This window comes from Bos taurus, chromosome 11, assembly GCF_002263795.3.
Source record: "Bos taurus isolate L1 Dominette 01449 registration number 42190680 breed Hereford chromosome 11, ARS-UCD2.0, whole genome shotgun sequence".
NCBI lineage: Eukaryota > Metazoa > Chordata > Mammalia > Artiodactyla > Bovidae > Bos > Bos taurus.
Window position 1 is genome coordinate 2,727,298 of NC_037338.1, and position 24,676 is coordinate 2,751,973.

Consider the following 24,676-nt stretch of genomic DNA (forward strand, 5'->3'; position numbering starts at 1 on the left):
ACAGGCAGATTCTTTATTGCTGAGCCACCAGGGAAGCCCTAAAATGGTTCTTGGTACGTAGTAAGACTTTGATTAAAAAGTCACTGAAGGAATGAATGACCTGTCAGATTTGAGAATTACCCCCATTCCAGAAGTGTTAGAATTTTGAGGAGCTGATAAGGGATACAGACAAATGGGTGTGCGGTGCTGTTATCCAGGGACTTGACCGTTTCCAGCTGCACCAGGAAAGCCAGGAAGAGCTCCTGCAGAGACACACGTGTTAGAGGTTTGGGTCACGGCCTGAGAAGCAGAGTTTGGGGTCCTGGTTCGCCTTCCCTGTGCCTCAGTTTCTCAGTGAATAAGCGGTCTTTGAGCATCAGGAGCTGACATAACTTCACTCACCAGTGAGAATCATGGATATGCTCTGCACACTTAGAGACAGGTGCAGAGAGTCATTGCAAGCCTGCGGCTTTGAGCTTTGCCTTGAGACTAAAGCAAGGAGGTAACAGCTTCCTGGGCTTCCCAGGTGGCTCAGCAGTAAAGAATACACCTGCCAGTTCAAGAGACATAGGAGACACAGGTTCGATTCCTGGGTAGGGAAGATCCTCTGAAGGAGGAAAAAGCAGTATCCCTGCTCCAGTATTCTTATTCTTACTGGGACAATCCCATGGACAGAGGAGCTTGTAGTCCATGGGGTCGTGAAGAGTTGAACTCGGCTGAGCATGCCCACCTGACTGCTTCCCAGTTGCTTCTGCCTCCCAACGGAAGGCAGCTGTTGCCAGGTGTTTACTGAGCCCTGTACAGTGTGTGAGACCTGGCGCCCGGCGCTGCGGGCCCCCAGAGCAAGGCCCGCCAGCTGGTGCAGGCTGTCAGGCCACTGGGAGGCTCCTGCTGTTGGAACCTTGGTCCTTCTCCTTGAACCTCTCCTAGAATGTTGGCAGTACCGCGTGTTGTGGTTGAGTTTGGCCACAGCTGGAAATCTGAAAACAAAGCCTCCCTGGGCTACTCCTGGCTGGCCATGTCTTTCTTTCACCACAGATGCCTGTGAAGACCCTGGAAGCACAGTAATGAATGAACTCTCCACTAGAGGGTTTGGAAGCCCCGCCCCTGATTGAAACCCACCCTCCGGCTTCTGCCCTGCCCCTCCCTCAGCTCATTCCTCCCTGCCCCAGACATTCAGCTCTTCTTTAGTCATCTTATCTTTCCCCACCCACTTTATAACCACCTAGCCCCCAATAAAGAGCTGGGTTTAAACTCTGGGTTGGTCACTGACCCCTGAGGTAACCTTAGGCCTATTACTGTTCCTTATAGATAGTGGGTTATATATTGGAGGGAAAAAGCTAGAAATGATTTCATTAAAAACTCCTCCTGTATTTCCTATGCCATTCTTCCCCAGCGGCTTAATTTTACTCCTGAAACAACTTTATAAAGGCTGGAAAGAACACTGCATAATTTTTGCTTTCGGTTCCTACCATCTGGCACACCTTAAAAGCATCTTGTTTCCCTCCGCCTGCTTGTTCTTTCATTTGCTCAACAAACGTCTAATTTTTGGAATCCTGTGTGTCAGACGGTGTGCTGGCTGTTGGGAGTCAGAGGACTAACACAGCCCTGTTCACAGAAGTCGTGGTCTACGAGGGAGACAGACGTGTAAACAAAACTTAGGTAGGCACTGTGGGGCTCCCAGGAAGGCCTAGGCTTCCAGAAACTTCTGAAGTTAGAAGGACAGGACCCAATGATTATTTCAGAGATGTCGAAGTCCGACTGGGAAGTATTTGTGAACATGTGAGGTTTTTGCCTGGGATTCAGGTTGAAGATGTTGTCATTTAAGGGAAGTGGAGGAGGGAGCAGAGCCAGTGTGGCGAGGGTGGGGGGAGGGGCAGTGGTAAAGAATAACGGGATGACCCTTTCTGGGGCTGCAGGGTGTCTGGTGGGTCAGTGAGCGTCCATACCCGCCTGGGCTTCCTGTTCACGTGCAGATGGGGCACGAACAGAACTCAGTGGGGCTGGGGTGTGGCTCTCGGTCCTAGCATGTGCTTGCTGGTCCTAGACCACCCTGAGCAGCACGAGCGCAAAGTCCACCCGGGTAGGTGTGCAGGCCAGGTGCCACGTGGGCTTGGGAGTGAGGCCCGTGGGGCTGAAAGGTTTGGAAATCAGTTGAGAGCGAGCAGCATGTGTGAGGCATGGAGGAGCCTGGCTGAAGCGAGCCCAGGTGTGGGATGGGACAGTCGTCAGGAGGAGCTGGGAGAGGGCAGCCTGCAGAGTGGAGATCAGAGGCAGTCCTGCACCTGGACAGCGCCACCTAGAAACAGTCTCGATCTGAGCTGGTGATTTGATCTCCAGAGGCCTCTCTGGGGGCCGGTGTATCTGAGCGAGTGAGGGAGATGCCAGCGGGCAAGCTGAAAAGACGCTGGCCAGGCTGCCGCTTGCTTCTCTTCACTGTGAGGCTTGTGGGCACCTCTTCCCCTCGCTGGCATCGTGCAGCCCATGGACAGCTTCCACAGAGGTGCTGGGGCTGAGAGCACTTTGAGCCATCTTCTGTTTACAGACCTCTTCCTACAGCTCTTGTGTGTGTCTGGAAGGTGCTGCCTTACAGCCAGGCCCTAGTAAGAGCTGCTTAGAGCTTTACTTGTCAAAAGTCTTGTATTCCTAATTCAAAAGACCAGCTCCAGAGTTTTCCTTGACCGCTCTGGTCAGGACAGGGGGTATCGGACAGTGCACAGACATCAAACCCCAAGCCGCAGACCTGTGTCCACAGAAGTGGGTAAGAGGCAGGAGACTCCGAGGAAGTGAGGCTTGTCAGTAGAAGTCTGACATTTCAGTTGGCTTTTCAAAGCAGAGTAGACATGGCTCTTTTCACGTGCTACAAGCACTTGGATAAGGTCATGGGGTGAGAGATGAGCTTCTCAGCTCTGGGTGCCCTCCTTGGAGAAAGCTGCTTCTGTGTGTTGTGACTGCCTCTCAGGCCTTCCCAGAGGGGCGGGGAGACTCCAGCATTGAGTGCCCATCCCCACGGTGGTGCTGTCATGCTGACCAGCCCGGTACCTGAACCGCTGGGACGTCCTTGAGGGAAAGGAATGGTGCCTTGTGACGTTTTTCTTGTCTCCTCGATGGCAGGGACTGCGAGCCTGTTTATCAGACACTCTCTAACAGGGGAGTGTGCCTGGAATGGAAGGATGGACCGGGCCCTTCTGTCACTGACTTGGTGACTGATTCTGGTAGAGCCCCTGGTTACTACAGCCCCTCCCTGTGGGGAGGGACGGCTTGTCTTGTCCTCTCATCACACCTGAGCATCCAGGACGGACATCCGGTTGTACAGAGCTTCCTGGCTACAGCACAGACTCCTGGCTCGTTTCATGGACTGGATTCTAGACTACGTAGTCTATTCCTGTTCCATTGATTATGTGATTTTCTTTTCACTGATGTTAATTGAAAAGACCTGTGTATTATTATCAGAATCTTTGAAAACACACAGAAATCAAAACAAAATATCTATAAGCCTGTGGTCTTGTAGATAGAAAGAACCACTTTTGCTATTTTGATCTATTGTGATAAATTTTTAAGAAACTAAAATTTTTTTTTTAATTATTGTTGACTTTTTTTTTTTTGGATGTGGGCCATTCTTAAAGTCTTTATTTGTAACAACATTGCTTCTGTTTTATATTTTCATTGCTTCTGTTTTATATTTTTGTTTTTTGGCCTCGATGCACATGGGATCTTAGCTCCCCCGCCAGGGATTGAACCTGCACCCCCTGCATTGGAAGGTGAAGTCTTAGCCACTGGACCACCAGGGAAGTCCCTTAAATGTTTTTTTCTTCTAAGTTTATAAAGTCTTATGACGAAACAACAGGGTCAAAATCATTTTCATTTTTATTGTCATGCCCTCTCCATTGAGCTTCCCATGTGGCACAGTGGTAAAGAGTCTGTCTGCAATGCAGGAGACCTGGGTTCAATCCCTGGGGAGGGAAGATCCCCTGGAGAAGGGAATGGCAACCCTCTCCATTATTCTTGCCTAGACAATTCCACGGATGGAGGAGCCTGGCGGGCTACAGTCCATGGGGTTGCAGAGACGGACACAGCTGAGTGACTAACTCTGCTCTCTCCCAGTAGCTGTCCTTATGTGTTTTTCACACTGAAATCACTGTTTGTGTATACAGTTTGCTGCTCTGCTCTTTGGACCAGAGTTTAGATCCCTTCTTCAGATTTCCCCTTTGATAAGAAAGGAAATCCCTTTCTATCCCAGGGTTTCTTAGGAGGAGCGTCTAGGAGGATTTCCAAAGGCTGAGGGCTGGGCTGTGCCCTGTGGCTGACAGGGGAGCCCAGAGGGCTGGGGTGTGCAGCCTCCAGCCTGTTGTGTTGGGGGTTAAAGCTGCGATTGCTGGAGCGGTCCCCAGAGCTTACAGCCAGAGGCGCTCCCCTGCTGCAGGGCCCATTTACCGTGAACTGGGCAGGGTGAACTGGGCAGGGTGCTCGAAAGACTGGTTTCCCCGGGCTCTCTGGAACGCCTGGTCTCTGGCCAGCAGGCAGCTAGGAGCCTTGGTTGGAAGGTCTCCCCCTCCTCCACATTGTCACCGCCCCGGGCAGGCTCACTCACACACCCAGACACATCCACACCCCCACACACATACACAGTCCCCCACACGTCCATACCCACACACTCAACAACCCCCCACAGCCACACCCGCACGCTCACACACACAGCCCCATACCCACACCCACACATTCACACTACAACTCCATACCCACACCCTCACACTCACACACACAGCCCCATACCCACACCCGCACACTCACACACACAGCCCCATACCCACACCCACACATTCACACGTATAACTCCATACCCACACCCGCACGCTCACACACACAACCCCATACTCATACCCATACATTCACACGTACAGCTCCATACCCACACCCGCACATTCACACGTACAACTCCATACCCACACCTGCACACTCACACACACAACCCCATACCCACACCCGCACACTCACACACACAGCCCCATACCCACACCCACACATTCACACTACAACTCCATACCCACACCTGCACACTCACACACACAGCCCCATACCCACACCCACACATTCACACTACAACTCCATACCCACACCTGCACACTCACACACACAACCCCATACCCACACCCGCACACTCACACACACAGCCCCATACCCACACCCACACATTCACACTACAACTCCATACCCACACCTGCACACTCACACACACAACCCCATACCCACATCCCACACATTCACACGTACAACCCCATACCCACACCCACACATTCACACTACAACTCCATACCCACACCCACACATTCACACTACAACTCCATACCCACACCCACACATTCACACTACAACTCCATACCCACACCCACACATTCACACTACAACTCCATACCCACACCCGCACACTCACACACACAGCCCCATACCCACACCCACACATTCACACGTACAACCCCATACCCACACCCACACATTCACACTACAACTCCATACCCACACCCGCACACTCACACACACAACCCCATACCCACACCTGCACATTCACACGTACAACTCCATACCCACACCCACACATTCACACACACAACCCCATACCCACACCCACACATTCACACGTACAACTCCATACCCACACCCGCACGCTCACACACACAACCCCATACCCACACCCACACATTCACACTACAACTCCATACCCACACCCGCACACTCACACACACAGCCCCATACCCACACCCACACATTCACACGTACAACTCCATACCCACACCCGCACACTCACACACACAACTCCTGCCCACCCACTGCACACCCAGACACATCCATACCCACCCCCTCACACATACAGTCCCCCACACGTCCATACCCACACACTCAACAACCCCCCACAGCCACAGCCACACACTCACATAACCCCACAGCCACACCCGCATGCTCACACAGCCCCATACCCTCACCCACACACTCACACAGCCCCATACCCACACCCGCACACTCACACAGCCCCATACCCACACCTGTACACTCACACAGCCCCATACCCACACCCGCACACTCACACAACCCCATATCCACACCTGCAAACTCATACACACAACCCCATACCCACACCCACACACTCACACACACAACTCCATAGCCACACCCGCACACTCACACACACAACTCTTGCCCACCTACTGCACACCCAGACACATCACACACCACCCCCCCCGCCCCCCCACACATCCACATACATGCACACATCCCCCTACCCAGCCTCACACACCCCACACAGGCAGGCTCACTTACACACACACAGGGACATGCTTTTACACGGGCAGACAGGCATACGTGTTTATCCCCTCCAGGCAGGTGCTTCCCTCTCTCTCTCACACACACACGAAGGCCTGTGCACATACACTCAAAGTCACCTGGAGTCCTGCTTTTAATGTACATCCGTCTCTCATCAAACTTGCCCAAGAGTGAGTTTAAAGAGGAGCAAAAGCTTATGTAGTGGAGTTTATTTTGTTAAAGGCTCAAAACAGTGACTGGCTTTTGGGCTCTGTGGTGTCTGGTGACTTGGTCACCCACATTAATGACAGCATCTAGCCAGAGGCTGTGGGGAGGATGGAATGAGGTGAGGCACGCACGGGGCTTAGTTCAGGGCCTGGCACTGTGTCGTCATGCAGGGTCAGCTATCTTAAACATTACTGTTATTACCGTCCGAAAGATGCCCCCATTTGGGCCATGGTGGTTCACACGTACCAGCTTTGCTGGCAGCTGCCCCACCGTCTGGGTGTGGTGCCTTTCTTGGAATTATGAAGACATTGAGGTCAAAAAGAGCCTGCTATATAATTACAGGCTCTTTCTAATTCAGATGGCATCTTATCTGGACCCTAGTGGGTATGTTAAGGGTAACAGAAACCAGAGCTTAAGGAAAAGAGAAGTCCAGAACAGTAACTTAAAACTGAGGAAATGCTCCTCATTTACTTATAATTTTTTCCCTGAAAATTCCTGCCACCATCCCGATTGCCAGCACCATCATGGCAGCAGCACAGAGTGGAGGTCGCTGCCCTGGGGAGATGGCCAGGGAAGCAGCGTGGCTGCACCCCGTGTGGGTTCTCTCATCTCAGGGCCTGCCAGTCGCCTGTCCTCCTGGGTGCCCTGGTTAGGGACGGCACCTGATAGAAAAGCAGGAACAAGAGGGGGACCCACAGCCTGGAAGAGGGTGGAGCAGGGATCATGAAGAAGGAAGTGCCTTCATGAGTGGTTAGCTTTTGTTGAGTCCTGGGTTAACCCTCCAAGCGCTGTAGACGGGGAGCCAAGGCTCAGAGAGGACAAAAATCTTTCTTTCTCAGCCACGTGACAGCTAAGTGGCCGCCCCAGACTGCTCCCCTCCCCGGGGCCAAGCCCTCAACTGCTGTTCTGTGTCACTTAGTGAGATTGTAGATTCTGAAAATGAGACCAGAAGATTGGGATATCCCAATAACCCCAGGCTAAAAAATGTACTGTCTGTTCTACATTAAAAAAAAAAAAAAAAAACTTATTTAACCAGTCAGGTAGGTGGGCGGTAGTATATCACTGTAATTTTCTTTTCTTTGTGATTTTGATATAGAGTTCCCCAGTGACTAATGTTGATCGCATTTTCAGTTGCTTATCGTCCATTTTGGTGATTAATGCCTTTGATTCCCTGTTTAAGATTCTTGGGGCTTCCCAGGCTGTGCAGTGGTGAAGAATCCACCAGCCAAAGCAGGAGACTCAGAGGCTCAATTCCTGGGTCGGGGAGATCCCCTGGAGGTGGAAATGGCAACCCACTCCAGTATTCTTGCCTGGGAAATCCCATGGACAGAGGAGCCTGGTAGGCTACAATCCATGAGGTCACAGAGAGTCAGACACGATTGAGCATGCACACATGAATGCATTAAGATTCTTTGCCCGTATGAAAACCAGGAGGAATCCTGTGTTATATTCTGGAAGCTGTATTGTTTACCTTAGAGATCTATAATCCTTCTGGAATTTGCTTTTTATGTGTTACAGGTTAAGATTTTTTTTTTTTAATTCCTATGGATGTCCAGCTACTCCAGTAGAACTCATTGAAAAGACTCGTTTCTCCACTGAACATGCTGTATGTGGGGGTCTGTCTCTGGATACTCTTCCATTGGTCTGTTTATTTTTTTTCTTTTTCCAGTACTGCATTGCCACAATTGCAGTAGTTTTATAGTGAACTATAGTTTTATAGTGAACTTTGGTTAATGTTAACACTTTGTTCTTTGTTGTTCTTCGAGATTTAACCTCTTGCCTGGGAATTATATGGAATTGCGTTGATTTCCTGCGTAGCTCAGTCTGTGCCCAAAATACGGGAGACCTGGGTTCAATCCCTGGGTGGGGAAGATTCTCCTGGAGGTGGAAATGGCAACCCACTCCAGTATTCTTACCTGGAGAATCCCATGGACAGAGGACCCTGGCAGACTGCAGTCTGTGGGATTGCAAGAGTCAGACTTAGCACTATCTTTTTTTTTTTTAAACATAACTTGAAGACTTAACATCTTTATAGTAAAGAATCTTCCAGTCTCCAAACATGGTTACCCCTGTGTTAGTACATGCTCTCTCTCTCTGTGTTTTCAAATCTATACTTAAAAATTTATTTATTTGGCTGCACCAGATCTTAGTTGTAGCATGTGGGATCAAGTTCCCTGACCAGAGATCGAACCCAGGCGCCTTGCGTGGGGAGCTCAGAGTCTTAGCCACTGTAATACCAGGGAAGTTCCTAATTTGTACTCTCTTAATTTCTTTCAACGATAATACTCATTTTCTGTGTAGAAGTCTCACGCTTTTCATAGATTTATTGCTAGATATTTGGTGATTTAAAAAAATTCTTTTTCCAGATGTTTGTTGCAGATTGTTCCAACCAGGGTGTTCTGCAGTTCAGTTCAGGTGCTAGCCACCTGGAGTTAGTAGACTCAGTCCCCTCGCGTGTGAGGGCTCAGACCTCCGCAGACTGCCCTCACCTCAGATGCCAGCCTCAAGTGGGGTTCCCTACACCTGTGTACGTCTGGCCAACTGGCTCTAAATTCAGGGGTCTGAGAATTTGCTAGAATGGCTCACAGAACTCAGAAAAGTGCTCCACTCAGGATTGCAGCTTTGTTTTACGGGCTGTGCCTAGGATGGAGTCTGTCTGAGGGACGGAGCGCTCCAGGCCTTCTCCCCCTGAGCCCGGGTGTGTCACGCTCCTGGTTCATCAGTGGTTTTACCAGCCAGAGCGCTCCCCTGAGTTTTGAGATCCAGAGTTTTCATCATCAGAACTTCCTCAGCATGACTGGTGCAGGCATCGGGCCTCCCTGGAGGCAGGGCCTTGTGTAGCTTCTCGTATTTAACTGGTGACCATCTCCAGTCTCCCTCTAGGGTCCCACCTAGAGTCACCTTATTAACATCACAGAGACACTGCTGTCACTCAGCAAGTCCAAGTGTTTTCCAAGCTCTTTGACGGGAAGCAGGATCAGAGACCAGGTATATTCTTTTTATTAAAAATTAAAAAAATATATATATATATTTTTGGCTGCACTGCGTGGCGTGTGGGATCTTAGTTCCCCGATCAGGGATTGAACCCGTGCCTTCTTTGGTGGAAGTGGAAGCTCTTAACCCCTGGACCACCAGGGAAATCTCAGATGTATTCTTTATTACATTATACAAATATAGTGAAATGTAGTTAATTTTTGTATAGTGACTCTGAATTTATTGACCTTACCAAGTTGACTATTCTGATAGTTTATTTTAGATTCTTTTGGCTTTTCTACATATATGATTATGTTGCCTATGAATAATGGCAACACTGCTGATAAACTTGAAGCATTTTATATCTTGTTCTTGCCTTATTTCACTGGTTAGGATCTTTGGGATCATGTTGACCTGGTGACAGTGGGCATCCTTGTTTAAATATCTGTTGAGATGATTGAATGATAAATCTCTTTTTTTTCTGAATTATACTGATTGATTTTTGAGTGTTAATCCTTAAACATTTGTTGCATAACTGGAATAAACCTAACAGTCACGATGTGTTCTTTTTACACATCACTGGATTTGCCAGTACCTTTTTTAGAATTTTGGCATCTACATTCATGAGAGAGATAGGTCTGTAATTATTTCTTCTGCCATTAAAAAAATAAACAAAAAACAATTGAGAAAGATATTATTACAAGGTGTCCCTGTTAGGTTTTTGTTTGTTGTGATAGGAAAAATAATTGCTTAATTATTACACCTTTTCCCTTCTTTCAAAATATCCCAATTTAGGCAAGCAGATTTGAACATAGTAAGTAATATTCTCACCCTCTCCTTCCCCCTCACCTGCTTCTCCTTCTGACAAGCCTCTTACATCACAGCAAATGTTGCTGCAGGTTTTTTTGTTTTTTTCCCATTTTTTAGTTTTTTTCTCCTTCTTTGGGTTTATGATATCAAGGTCTTGAGTTATTTTAATAGTTTACAAATTATTTGGGAACATGTGTGACTATCAGGAACCAACTGAGATTCACCAAAGAAACCCCCCCGCCTCTTTTTTGTGTGTGTGAAAGGGGTAGGATTACTAGGTTAGTTCAGGAGAAAGCCAGCCCTAGACATAAGGTATCTTGATGTCAGCATTTAAGAGAATTTCCTGTTATGTCTTCATGGCTAACACGAGACATGTGGGCCATGAATGTCCCATTTAATTTTTTAAAATTTACTTTTAATGGGAGGATAATTGCTTTACAATGTTGTGTTGGTTTCTGCCTCACAACAAGGTGAGTCGTCCATACGCATACGTATACCCTCTCCCTGTTTGGCCTCTCTCCCACCCACCCCGAAGCCCAGCCCTCTGGGTCATCACAGAGCGCTGAGCTGAGCGCCCGGTGCCGTCATCAGCTTCCCACTAGCTCTCTTACACATGGTAATGTGTATATTTCAGTGCTTCTTTCTCATCTCACTCTCTCCTCCCCTCACTGTGTCCGCAAGACCGTTCTCTGCGTCTGCATCTCTGTTCCTGGACGGTGGTCCAGTTTTTAGATTGATTTGCCCGTAGTTATTAGTTGGTTGCACAAACAGGTCCGAAGAGTGGATGCCTCTCAAGGCAGTAAGTGCGCTGTGAGTCTGAGCCATCGTGCGAGGAGTGATGGGAAAGGAGCGCCTCCTGGGGTGGGGGGCTCTGGGGTGGGAGGCCAGGCAGCCAGGAGCTGGGGTTCTAGGGGGAAAGGCCAGAGGGGCTGCTGAGACCAGAGGACTGGGCGGAGAGAGAATCAGTTTGCTGGAAGTGTCTGAAGTCGGGAGGCTGGCGGCTCCTTCCTCCCGTCACAGGGCGGATCAGCCGGGCGGCATCTTCTCTCCTATTGCCTCTGCTGTGTAACGCTCCTCCAGTTCTGTGTTCCTCCCCGCCTTCTGCACCATCCCCGCCTGTGTCCTCCAGGAGAGGTTTTTATATCCCTGAGGACCAAGGCACCAGCTCGAGGTCTGAACTCAACGCCTCAGCTGACTGAAGAAACTTCAGACAAACAAGAAATAACCCCTGTCCTTTGATCCAGGTATTCTCCTTCCAGATACCTATCTTAAGGACATGAAGATAGACCCAAATATGTTTATTACAGGGATTTTCATAATGCAAGAAACGGGGAAGGGCACACTTTAGGAACCCAGTGGGGCTTGGGATTATGTGTATGTGTGTACAATGAAATATTATGAGGCCATTCAGTCTCTACAGATATTTCTATGACATGGGCAAATACAGAGAATGTGAAATATTTAAAAAGCAGGGTACAAAACTGTTTACCCAATGATCCGGTGCGTGGAGAAAATATATTGGGTTGGCCAGAAAGTTCAAGTGTTTGAATACATGGAAAAACATGAATGAACTTTCTGGCCCCTGATGTACGGTTCCATTTTATTTATGTATATTTTAAAAGGCCAAAGAAAACATGCAGTTACCAGTACTTACCTCTGATGAAAGGTAAGATTAAAAGTTACATTAATTTCCTTTTTCTATTGTTGTTACTGCTATCAAAAAAATCATGTAAAAATTAGTTAAATGTGAGAAAAAATTACTAGAAAATTGGGAAAGTTAGAGCACTGACTGTTGAGGATCTTAAGGAATTACACGTTAGGGTGTGATGATACTGTTGTGGTTTTGCCTTTTTTTAAGGGTCCTTAACTTTTTGAGATGCTTAGTGAAGTGCTTTGGGCTTCCTTCCCTGGTGGCTCAGTTGGTAAAGAATCCGTCTGCAATATAGGAGCCCTGGCTTTGATTGCTGGGTCAGGAAGATCCCCTGGAGAAGGAAATGGCACCCACTCCAGTATTCTTGCCTGGAGAATCCCATGGACAGAGAAGCCTGGCGGGCTACAGCCCATGGGGTCACATGAGTTGAACATGGCTGAGCGACTAAACCATGGCCACTGAAGTGCTTGGGTAAAAGTAGCAGATGTTTACAGATAAGATCTGGGATTTCCTTCATAATAAACCAGTGGAGTGGGTGGGAGGAGAGAGGAAACAAGATTGGCCAGAGGAGTCGTTAATTGTTTCAGGTACGTGAAGGGTGTAATTATATTATTTCCTCTACTTTTGTATATGCTTTTATTTTCCATCATAAAAGGATGGAAATTAGAGACTACTGGTTAACTGAAAAATCAAAGGCATGAAGACCTGTCCCCAGCGTGAGAGACCAGGCTTAGGGTCCCCCAGCATCTGCTTGTCAACAGCTTCACCCCTGGGGCCCTTGGGTTAAAGAAGGCTCTTTGGGGAAGTCCCATTTCTGAGTCCCACCTTGCTCACTCCCTCACAGTGTGATCCTGGGCAGGGACCTCTCTGAGCAGGGGTTCCCTCCTGTGAAGAGTGGGGTCTATCATGGGTGGTCCTCAGGGCTGGAGAAGAGGAGAAGGGCACAGTTCCCTGCCCCCGCCCCCACACTCACTTGCCCTGACTGCTCGGTGCTGGGGTAGGGGGGAGTGGACCCTGGGAGGGACACCCAAGTGTCCACTAAAATGAAGGGACAATGAAAGTGTGGCTGCCTTTACAGGGAGGCTCTAAACAGCTCTTTAAACTTTTTGGATTATGGACCTTATTAGGAAAAAAAAAATGTGTGTTTTTTTTTAATTGTTTTGGCCACGCCGCACGGCATGTGGGATCTTAGTTCCCTGACCAGGGATCGAACCCTTGCCACTTGAGTAAGAAGCTCAGAGTCTTAACCACTGGACTGCCAGAGAAGTCCTTCTTCTAAATTTTAAAAATTTCTATTTCCGTTCAAACACTGTATACATGTATGTTTTACTAATACAAATATTATAAAACAAAGGAAAAAATTTTTGAAGTAAAAACAGAATAACTGTTCTTTTAAAATGTTTTGCTAATAGTTATCACTTCCTATCATCTCTACCACATACTTTATATATTTTCTCAAAGCACAAAATACCCTTGTGCTGGGGTCCTTCAATACTGACAGTGGCTGTATGTCTATGTTTCACATAGTTTTCTTTGTTTTGAATTATTTTGGCCAGTCACTCAGCCCTGACTCCATCCTTACTGATTTTCCCCCCAATGCTGGTTGGGGCGGCTGGTGGCAAGGGGGCCTTTGTAGGGGCCTCTGTCTTCACCCCGGGATTTCCTTGTTAAGCAGCTCTCTATCTTGTGAGCTTTGCTCCGGTTATGTTTTTCACGTCATGTGTAAATCCCTGTCTGCACTTGCTCTCGATTTGCTAAAATATGAGTGAGTGAGTGTGTTTGTGTGTGCAGGATCCCCGGAGCCCCTTGGTCAACCGTGATGGCTGGTGACTTGCTGGCTTGCAGACCTAGTCTGGGTCCACCCATGGTCAGTCTGTGTATTAACAAAAGCTAAAGTTGCTTATATATCTTGGATTTTCTGTGTAGTAAGAAAAGCTAAAGTTGCTTATATATCTTGGATTAAAAATCCATGGAAACTGTCAGGGATAGGTGCCGCCTTGGGAGAGCCTGTCCTGACAAGCCATGTCTGCGTTGCTGTCTTTTTTAATCTTTCTTTATTTGGCTGCGTCGGGCGTTAGCTGTGGCACGTGGACTCTTCTCTGCGTAACGCGGGGTCTTCTGTTGTGGCTCACAGACTCTCTAGTTGTGCTCGGGCTTAGTGGCCCTGCAGGTTGTAGGGTCTTGGTTCCCGGATCAGGGATCGAACCCCAGTCCCCTGCACTGGAAGGTGGATTCTTAGCCACTGGGGCACCAGGGAGCCCCTGCGTTGTTGTCTTGCTCAGGGTGGCTGGGCTGGTTGGTTTCCTGGTCAGCCTATGAACCCCTTTTACCTGTGCTCTCCTGTCCTGTGTCTTCATTTCCATTTCTCTTTTCCATGAGGCTGTCCCCATATCACTTTTTTTTTTTTCTGCTTTACTCTGTTGAACCCTTTTTCTTGCCATCCATTTTCATGTCTTTCCTTTTACAAGCCCACCAAAAGGCAGTATTTTCACTGGTGATATTTACTGAGTAGCTTACTTATCGAGTACCTGCTGTATATCTAGACATGGAGGAATGAGTCAGGAACCACCAAGTAAAATTTCTATAGGTGAGAGTGTAAATGCGGACACATCCTGGAGAAGGCAGTTTGGAGGTTTATGTCAAATTTGCCCTTTGACTTAGTGACTCCACATCTGTAAATGTTATCTCACATGTGTCAAATGAGGGATTATCCTTGCGGGGCTGTCTGCAGTAGGAGGAAACCTGGAAACAGTCATGTGTGCAGCAGCAGAAGCTCCATCCTAGCCCCTACCAGGATTTCTCCACGGGGCAGCTGAGGAGCCCTGTGCTGCAGCGACGTCGCCGAGTACATGCCAGGTGCAGAAAGGTGTGCCTTATATTTTTAGTTATAATAAAAATAGAAGTAGTGGACTTTATTATAGAAACTTTCAGAAAAGTGGAAAATGATTAAGAATTAAAAGTCAGAGTCACCCTCATCCTGCCACCGGAGATGTTTGTTGGGTTTTCTTCCAGTGAGTCAGCAGTGAACTAGATTGCTTTTCCCCTTCAAAACGAGATAGGCTTCTTTTCTTTTCTGATTATAGATGGAAACATTAAAAAGTAATACAGATTGACTTTAAAGTCCATTTAAAATTCGACCCCATGAGCTGTGGCCTCTCTCCGTGGAATTCACCAGGCAAGAATACTGACTCGAGTGGGTTGCCATTCCTTTCTCCAGGGAATCCTCCAGACCCAGGGATCAAACTAGGGTGTCTTACATTGCAGGCAGATTCTTTACCATCTTACCCTTAAAATGCATTAAGCCAAAGTGAAAGAAACCACCGTCACTCTTACTGCCCTGTTTTGGAGCTGTCTGCTTTACACGGATGGTGAGCCACTGTCTTTTAAAATAAACCTGTATCTACGTTAGCCTTTGTAGTGGCTGTCGCACTGTGTCATGAGCCACACCGGGTGGGCCCTCCTGGGCACACCTTGCTGGTGGCCTGGGCACTTCCTTTGCGTTAAGGCCCTTTTTAGGAGTGACAGAAAACTGGCCAGTCCAGGCCTTGCCTGTCTACATCCTGATGCACTGTCAGATCATGATGGAAAAGCTTCATTGTTCTTTCCAATGGCGCTCTCCTTTAGTCATATTTTAATTTATTAAAATGATTCTAATGAATTAAGGACCTCCCTGGTGTTTTTTTAAGTAAAAAACTAAGAAGTTTTTTTTTTGTTTTTTTTTATTAATATTTAAAAACATTTATTTATTTAATTTTATTTTTGGTTGCCCTGGGTCTCTCTTGCTGTGTGTGGGCTTTCTCTAGTTGCAGCAAGTGGGGGAATACTCTAATTGCAGTGCTGCTGCTTTTCTTTGCTGTGGCTTCTCATGTTGCAGAGCACAGGCTCTAGGCACAAGAGCTTCAGTAGTTGCAGCCCTCAAACTCGGTAGTCGCAGCTTGGGGGGCCTAAAGCATGCAGGTTTCAGTACTTGTGACACAGGGGCTTAGTTGCGCTATGCCACGTGGATCTTCTGGGACTAGGGATCGAACCCGTGTCTCCTGCATTAGCAGGTGGATTCTTATCCACTGAGCCACCAGGAGAGTCCCTCTGTTCTTTTAAATTGCTCATTGATTAAACAGTTCCCTTCCAGCCCTCCCCAGTCAGGCCTTCCCTGCTGTAGATATTCTGGGATATTCTTTTCGTGTGTAACTCTCCCACCCCCTTGGAATTGATGGCACTGGGGGTTGGGAGGGCTGTGCTTTGCCGCTCTGGTTCCTCTCCTGTCCAGCCCTGCCTTCCTGCTGGGCTGGGCTGAGGCTCCTCCTGCTGGCTGAGGTCAGCACTATTAATAGTCAGCTTAATCCTGCCCTGGCCGGATGGAGGGAGGCAGAGGAGGGGGATTCCCAGGAAGTCGGGGTGCCCACTGTCTGCAAGTGCCGACCTGTGGCCCAGGGCTCTGTCTTCTGGCAGCTTGGCCAGCTCCTCTCCTGGTAGGGGTTGCTGAGAGTTCAGGGCCAGCCCTGGAACCTGGGTTGGCAGGAGATGGGACCTGCCAGGAGGCCAGAAAGAGATGCCGAGGACACCATTTTGGGTTGTGGGATGCCTGCGTCTGATCTGGGGCCCCTGGATCTTTCTGTGAGCAAAGGCAGCTAGAGCAGGTGAGCAGGGCCTCTTAGAGCCCTTGTGGACTTTGAAATCCAGCACCTAGTAACGTGTGTTTTTCTTACGGTCTTTTGAGAGACTATAAAGGTTTTTTATGGGGGAGAAGAGCACACAGGCGCTTAGGGAGTTGTGGCGGGTTGAGGAACGGGCTTTCCGGTGCCCCTGGAGACCTCCCTGTGTGTTTCTAGCAAAGACTTTGGAGTGTCTGCTGTGTGCCGGCATTGGGTGAGGGGTGGTGGGAGGATGCCTGGAGAGGAGTGAGTTACCGAGCTGAGCCGAGCCGCATCCTGACCTGGCTGGATGCCAGGCGGCTGATGAGACAAGCCCTGCAAATACTGAAAGGAAGACCTGGGGCACGGCGGGGGCAGTGAGCGCTCACAGGGCACCCAGGGCTGAGCCTGGGCAGGGGGAAGGGTGGAGAGGTGGGGAGGGTTGTTGAGGAACTCAGGCAGGTTCTGGGTCCTCCCTCTGCTCGCCTCCTCTTCCCCATGGGAGAGGGAAGTGAGAGGCCCAGGCTTGCTTGGGCCACTTGGCAGTCTGTACCTGCCAATCGCACCAGGGTTTCTTGAGGTCTCACGTGCAGGCTTCTGACCTGGGCCAAGGCTGACCAGGGCAGAGCGGGCAAGCTTGCAGCCAGATATGGCCCAGAGGTGACCTGGGGACAGCAGCTTCAAGGTGCCTCTGGCCCCACAGGACTTTCCCCGTCCTCGTCCTCGCAGTGCTTGAGTGTAGAAGACATGGGAAGCCCTAAGCCCCAAGAAGCAACATGAGAACGTTTGTAAGAGTTTCTTTCTTATGCGTTTCTTTCTGATTGTACTATTGACTATGGAAATGTTAGAATTTCTATTTAGGAAAGTATAAAAAAGAAAACAGAAGCCATACTGAGTCCTCCTAGACTGGTTAAACTGTTTGAATTGAAATTGTCTTTTTTCTTTTTTTCGGTTGGAAATACTCAAACATCAGTAATTTCATATGGCTCAGCCAAATATAATCTTTTTGCTGCATTTTTTTTTTAAATTAAGACTGCTTTGGAAAATGTGGGATGATCAGTTTTTGGAGTAGACACATTATGTCAGTTTACATGTCTCATTTCTCATTCCTACCATCCCCCAAAACCCAGTTATCCAGTTGAATGGACACTCATAATCAAATGAGGTGGCTCATTAAAATAAAATTCTACATTAGATTTAATAAATATCATACAATGAGAGTCACAAGTCTGAGTCCTGAGTTGATCCTCTTATTCTAAATGGTAAATCAGCTAACAGTAATTTCTAAATTATAGAAGCTTCTTTTTTTTTTTAATATATTTTCTGTTTATTTCATCTGGTTGCCTGGGTCTCACTTATAGCATATGGGATCTGGTTCCTGGATCAGGGATCGAATCTGGGCCCCCTCCATTGGAAGCACAGAGTCCTAGCCTACTGGGCCCCCTGGGAGATCCCAAAAGCTTCTTGATGACTAAAACTCAGAAGGGTTCTTTGCCCAGTCTCTGTCCTTCTCCCCCTCCACCGTTGGTTCCTAAGGCACAACCACGTGAACTGTGTCATCCATTCCACGGGTGTTCGTTGCACACCTGTTACGTGCCGCTCGCTGTTCTGAGTTTGGGGAACACAGACGAAAGCCTCGGGCTATGATGGAGCTCTCAATCTAGTGGGAGAAGATGGGCCATAAAACGATAATCACAATAAACAAGCACTTTCTATTGTTTATTGTAGGTGATAAAGACCCGGGTTGTGGGGCTGGAGGAAGGGTTGCAGTACTCAGTGAGGCCCTCTGGGTAGGCCTCACTGAAAGGTGATGTTTGAACATTGAACGCAGGCCTGAAGCAAGGCTGAGCCGGCAGGTGTTGGGGGTGGAGCAGGTCAGGAGGAGGGAGCGGCCTCAGGTGTTTGAGGAAGAGCCAGGGGGCTGAGAGTCACCTGTGCTGGAGAGGAGCACAGCGTGAAGGGCTTTGGGGCCCAGGCCTCTGTGAGGTGTGTGGCGTCTCTGTGGGGTGAGAGAGCCACTGGAGGGTTTGGGGTGCAGCAGGGCTCCCCCTTGCTGCTGTGTGGAGAGTAGACTCAGGTCCAAGATGAAGACTTAGGATCTCGCTCTTTGGGTGAGAGGAGATGCCCGGGGCTCAGCATACTCAAGACGGTAAAGAATTCGCCTGCCATGCGGGAGACCTGGGTTCCTTATCTGGTTGAGAAAACCCCCTGGAGGAGGGCATGGCTACCCGCTCCAGTGTTGTTGGGCTTCCCTGGTGGCTCAGACAGTGAAGAATCCGCCTGCCATGCAGGAGACCCAGGTTCCATCGCTGGGTCGGAAAGATCCCCTGGAGGAGGGCATGGCAACCCACTCCAGTATTCTTGCCTGGAGAATCTCATGGACGGAGGAGCCTGGTGGGCTGCAGTCCATGGGGTCACAGAGAGTAGGACATAACTCAGCGACTAAACAACAACAGCAGCATGTGGCAGTAGCAGTGGAGGCTCCCAGAAGCAGTTGGATTCTGGGTGTCCGTTGCAGGCAGAGCTGATGGGATCTGCTGAACTGGCTGGATGTAGAAGGGTAGTGAAGTAGTGGAAGCAGTTTATTCCCCCAGGCCCCCATCTGCTTCCACAGGTCTGGGGCAGGAGGTTGACTGAGTCAAGGTCAAGATATTGGGTTGGCCAAAAAGTTGATTCAGGTTTTTTTCCATAACATCTTACAGGAAAACCCCAATATTAGACATCCATGTGGAGCTAGCTGTCAGCCAGCAGCTGGATGTGAGTCTAGAGGGCGCAGGAGAGGGCTGCAAACAGTTGTTGGAGATGCCTTGATGTATAGTTTGTATTTAAAGTCGTGAGGCAAGGGCCAGGGGCAAGGACTGAGCCCCGGGACTCTTCTCAGGAAGGAGAAGCAGCCCTGGGGTCAGAGGAGCACCAGGAGAGCTGTGCCTGGAAGCCGAGGGGAGGGAGGGTTTCCAGGAGGAGGGAGAGAGTTGCTCAGAAACTGTAGCCTGGGCAGGTCTCCTGGGAATGAGACGCCACCATTGGAGGTCATTGGTGACCTGGGCAAGGGAGGTTTTCTGGCCAGGGGAGAAGGTTCTGCTAAGACCGAAGAATGGCCTCTCTGGAGACAGATAAGTTAGGAAAAAGGCAAAACACAGCCCAGGGTCCATACTCGGGTCAGCAGAGGGTGACCTCTGTGTCGGGGCCCCACCTGGCCAGCCACAGTTGGCGCCAGGGCTCCAGGCTCTTAGCCTACAGGGCAGGGCTGGCCGAGGGCGGTGCCCCAGGTCCGCTCACCTACAGGGTACCTCAGTCCAGTTCAGCCTCTCAGTCGTGTCCGACTCTTTGCGACCCCATGAATCGCAGCACGCCAGGCCTCCCTGTCCATCAACAACTCCCGGAGTTCACTCAAACTCATGTCCACCGAATCAGTGATGCCATCCAGCCATCTCATCTTCTGTCATCCCCTTCTCCTCTGCCTCCAATCCCTCCCAGCATCAGAGTCTTTTCGAATGAGTCAGCTCTTCCCATCAGGTGGCCAAAAGATTGGAGCTTCAGCATCAGCTTCAGGACTGGTTTCCTTTAGGATAGACTGGTGAGATGATCTTGCTGTCTAAGGGTCTGTCAAAAGTCTTCTCCAACACCACAGTTCAAAAGCATCAATTCTTCAGTGCTCAGTCTTCTTTATGGTCCAATTCTCACATCCGTACATAACTACTGGAAAAAGCATAGCTTTGACCGTATGGACCTTTGTCGGCAAAGTGATGTCTCTGGTTTTTAATATGCTGTCTAGGTTTGTTATAGCTTTTCTTCCAGGGAGCAAGAGTCTTTTAATTTCATGGCTGCAGTCATCAGTCGGAGGGGAAGACTTTTCCTCAGATTACTGGAACTGTCCTTTCCAGGGGCTCCGACTTCTAGGCTGTGAGCAGGGACCCCTCTAACTGAGCCATATCCGACACCCACCTGCTCCCGGGGCTTAGTCTGCGGTAGGGGTTAGGCATGGAGGGTCCTTGTCTACCCTCTCTCACCACTTTCCCTTTTTCCCTTTAATTTGTTTCTCCCCTTTATTTTTTTCTCAGTTAAAAAAAAAAAACGCTGTAGAAGTGAAACATGCCCAGCAAGTAGAACAATATAGAAGGGTACTGAGGCCCTCCCTCAAACTCCAAATACCCGCAGAGGTGACCATCGTTAGCGCCCCCGACAGTGACAGGGCAGCTTAGCACCCCCATCCCCCCGGGTCTGCAGATGGCGCCATGCATCCTGTCCCCTTGCAGTCTCACCAGGGCTTGGTCCATCCCTCTCTGCCACATTCTCCCCAGAGCAGCAGTAGCCCCTGCTCCGTTGCCTTTTTTAAAAAAATTAATTAATTTTTAAATTTTAATTGGCGGCTAATGACTTTACAGTATTGTGGTGGTTTTTGCCATACATTCGCATGAATCAGCCATTGGTGTACATGTGTTCCCCATCCTGACCCTCCCTCCCACCTCCCTCCCCATCCATTGCCCTTGAGGTTTGAGATTGTTGAATGTTCTGATGAACCCTTTTGCTTTTTCTGCATTTTGAAATTTACACCCATAGAAAAAGTTCCTACCCCTGAAATTTCCAGATCCAAGGTTAGGGACCCTGAATTTTGAGACATACTGCCAGTTTGGCCTGCTGAAATGAGTGACCGACCTGCCCAACAGACAGAGTGCCTGTGAGGACCTGTGTGTCTCCCCAACACTGGGTACTGCCAGGCTTAATTAGGGCGTGTCGGTCAGAAAGTGCTAAGAGCTGCCTTGCTTTAATCCTGGCTCCCCTCCCCACCCCATGACATAGTTTAACTGGCTGCCCCAGGCCCCTGGGGACATTGCTTCTGTCTCCAGAGGGCATCCGGCAGGTCAAGAGGCTGGGGGCTTGACCCTAGGCTCAGGTCCCTGACTGGCCGCCGCCTACAGAGGACCTTGGCCAAGCTCTTGCTGGCTCATCTCTCAAGATCCTCGGGAAATTTTGATCGAGTCTAGCCATGGTTCTGCCTGGCAAGGTGCTGAGAATTATTTGACCATGTGCATGCGTGCTAAGCTGCTTCAGTTGTGTCCCACCCTTTGTGACTATAAACTGTAGCCTGCCAGGCTCCTCTGTCCATGGGATATCCTAGGCAAGAATACTGGAGTGGGTTGCCATTCCAGGGGATCCCAGGGGATCTTCGTGACCCAGGGATTGAAGCTGCATCTCTATGTCTGTTGCATTGGCAGGTGGGTTCTGTACTACTAGTGCCTCCTGGGAAGCCCTTGTTTGACCACAAGTGGAAATCAGTGTACCACAGTGACTGGCACATTGTGGAAAAGTTTCATAGAAGGGGCAATACTTCCCCCATCACATGTGGTATACTCTGTGATTTTTGGCTTTATTTTATAAAATGCCAGTCACAGGAAGTGGCATTTCTCTGTTCCCCCTCCAAGGCCCGTGGGAGTTGTGAAGATGCGTCCTGGGGCTGGGCTTCCCAGGGACCCTGGAGACCTGGAGAACCTCCTCCAGGGACATGGTGCAGAGTCACGGCTACGATAGGGTCGTGAAGGGGAAGCTGAGCGGCAGGCCTGACTTGACCTTCACTGCCCTCCGGCTCTTTTCCCCTTAGGCCCTTCCAGACCCGTGTCCCTGTGTGGGGGGCACACAGTCCCTTTCAACCCAGAGTGCGGGCTAGACCCTGTCATTGTCACTTGCTGGGGCTCAGGACCTGCGAGACGCGGGGGGCCCCAGAAGAAGGCCTGGGGAGCCTTACCACTCCACCCGGCTTTGTGGGGGGTCCTTCCACCCCACCCTCTGCCTCCTAACTTTCTCTTGTTTTGGGTTCAAGGGTGGCCCTCCTCTAATTATAGTACCCGCCTGGCCTAATTATAGCCTGGGCTAATTTGTTAATGGCTTTGGGAACTGAGAGCCTTGCCTTGGGCAGGATCATGGCTCCTGGGTACACGAAGAGGCGTTTTGCCAAGGGGCACTGAAGGAATGTGGGTGGCCCTGGAGGCCCCCCGGGGAGCCCCGTGTCCACCTGGCGCACACAGGGCTCTGACAGATGCTGTCTGTGTCTGCAGGTTGTCAGGGTGAGGCTCTCCCCTTCCAGGAGCCCCGGATACACCACACCAAGCAGGGACTTGCCATCTTCATTCTATTTAAACACACGGTCCTAAATTAAAAGATATTTTTGGTTTCCCTTTCTTTAAAAGCAATATCCGTTTCCAGCAACAGCTTCAGGACTCGTGACCCCAAATGTGTTAATATTTTGCTCGAGGAGTCTCAGGAATAGTCTCTCTGCTCCTCCAACTCATTACATTTTCTCCTCAGGGAAGTCCCACCTGGCCATCGTGCAGAAGGTGAACAACGAGGGGGAAGGTGACCCCTTCTACGAGGTGCTGGGCCTGGTCACCCTGGAGGACGTCATCGAGGAGATCATCAAGTCCGAGATCCTGGACGAGTCTGACATGTACAGTGAGTTCCCTGCCCCACCTGGCTCGCTCAGACACACCCCTGCTGTCCTGGGGTGGGAAGGCCAAGTGTGAGGCAGGGCCATGCTTCCTCCCGGCCTTCGTGTCTCGGTCCAGATGCTGCTGCTGCTGCTTCTGGTGGAAAGAGGCCCCGCTCAGCTGGGAGCCGGCGGGTGGGCTCTAGTCTGTTCCCGAGTCCTTGCTGGATGCTGGCCTCAGTTTCAGATTCTCTCTTGCAGCTGACAACCGAAGCCGGAAACGGGTCTCTGAGAAGAACAAGCGCGACTTCTCAGCCTTCAAAGATGCTGACAATGAACTCAAGGTGAAAATTTCACCTCAGCTACTTCTGGCTGCTCATCGCTTCCTGTCCACAGGTAAGAGCAAGAGGGGGGCCCTTCGGGTAGGGGCAGAATATAGCCATGGAGGGAGACATCCTGGCTTCTCCTCCCCAGAGGGCTGCGGCAGATGAAGGGCCCGGGCAAGCTTGCCTGCCTCTGGAAGGGGGTGGGGTGTTGTCCCTGCATCCGCCCCCACCCCTGACAATCCCTGCAGTTTATTTTCCCTGTTAATGAGTTGCTGCTGCAAACTTCCAGGAAGCGTCCGGGTTTGTTTTGGAAGTTTTGTGCTGGGAGGATGGGAGGTGGGCACCAGGTTCCCCATTGAGGAGGGAGAAGGCCCTTCCACATGCCGCCTCCCGGTGGGTGTACCTGCAGCCCTGCCCGCTCATCCTCTCCAAGCCCCTGGATCCTGCTCTGTTCTCATCTCTCCACCTCCCCTCCGCCTGCATCTGCTGGGTCCCACGGGACCTGACCTCCCAGTCAGTCATTTTTCTCTCTTCTCACCCCTGATTCATAGCTCCCTTGGAGACCTCGGTGATTAAACGGGAGCATGCCTGCCTGCCCTGTCTTCTCCCCTCACTCTTGACTTCCTTCCCGCCCTCACTTGCTGAAGCTGTGATCCTGTGATTTCTCTGCCAGGATATGGATGCTGTGGACTCTGACAATAGCACTAGTCACGTGTCCCAGGCACTTCCCACACGGCAGGCGCGTGGCTCAGTGTCTTACGTCTGTTATCCCATTTCAGCAAGCAGTGACCCCATGACGTTTTAGATCCCCATTTTACAGATGAAGAACCTCAGACTCAGGTGAAGGAACGCGTCCGAGGTCGTGTTCTATTAGTGCAGGAGCCATGGTTACAGCAGGCAGACAGCTTCATGTCTACTGAGGCCGGAGCCGAGGCTGCACCCCTGCCCGCCCCAGGGAGGCCGGGCCAGGCAACGAGGAGCTGTCCAGTGCAGGTGTGACCGAGCCCCAGGTGCCGCCTGGCCTGTGAAACTCTCCTCTCTCCTCCCTCAGAGGTCCCCCAGTTCAGCCCCTCTCTGGTATCAGAGAAGATCCTGCTGCGGCTGCTCAAGTACCCAGACGTCATCCAGGAGCTCAAGTTTGACGAGCACAACAAGTACTACATCCGTCATTACCTGTACACTCGAAACAAGCCGGCCGACTACTTCATCCTCATCTTGCAGGTGGGTCTGCCCCCCCGTGCCCGTGCTGCCCCCTCGCCTGCCCTCTGCCCACCCCCCACTGCCCATCCTCCTCCCGAGGCCCCCCTTGGCCTCCTCGCGGTTCTCAGCGCCTCCGCAGGGTCTGCGCCCACCCACGCCTCGC

The 24,676-nt window shown here is 50.1% G+C and overlaps 1 protein-coding gene across 2 annotated transcripts in view; it reads left to right on the forward strand.

Moving 5' to 3' along the window:
* Window positions 1–24,676, forward strand: part of CNNM4 (cyclin and CBS domain divalent metal cation transport mediator 4) — a 37,732-nt gene that overhangs the window by 4,716 nt on the left and 8,340 nt on the right. For both annotated transcript variants that reach the window (XM_024998716.2, NM_001205896.2), the window contains exons 2-4: window positions 22,870–23,013; window positions 23,249–23,383; window positions 24,365–24,534. In XM_024998716.2, the coding sequence (XP_024854484.1) occupies window positions 22,870–23,013; window positions 23,249–23,383; window positions 24,365–24,534 (449 nt within the window). The remainder of the gene's footprint in view (window positions 1–22,869; window positions 23,014–23,248; window positions 23,384–24,364; window positions 24,535–24,676) is intronic.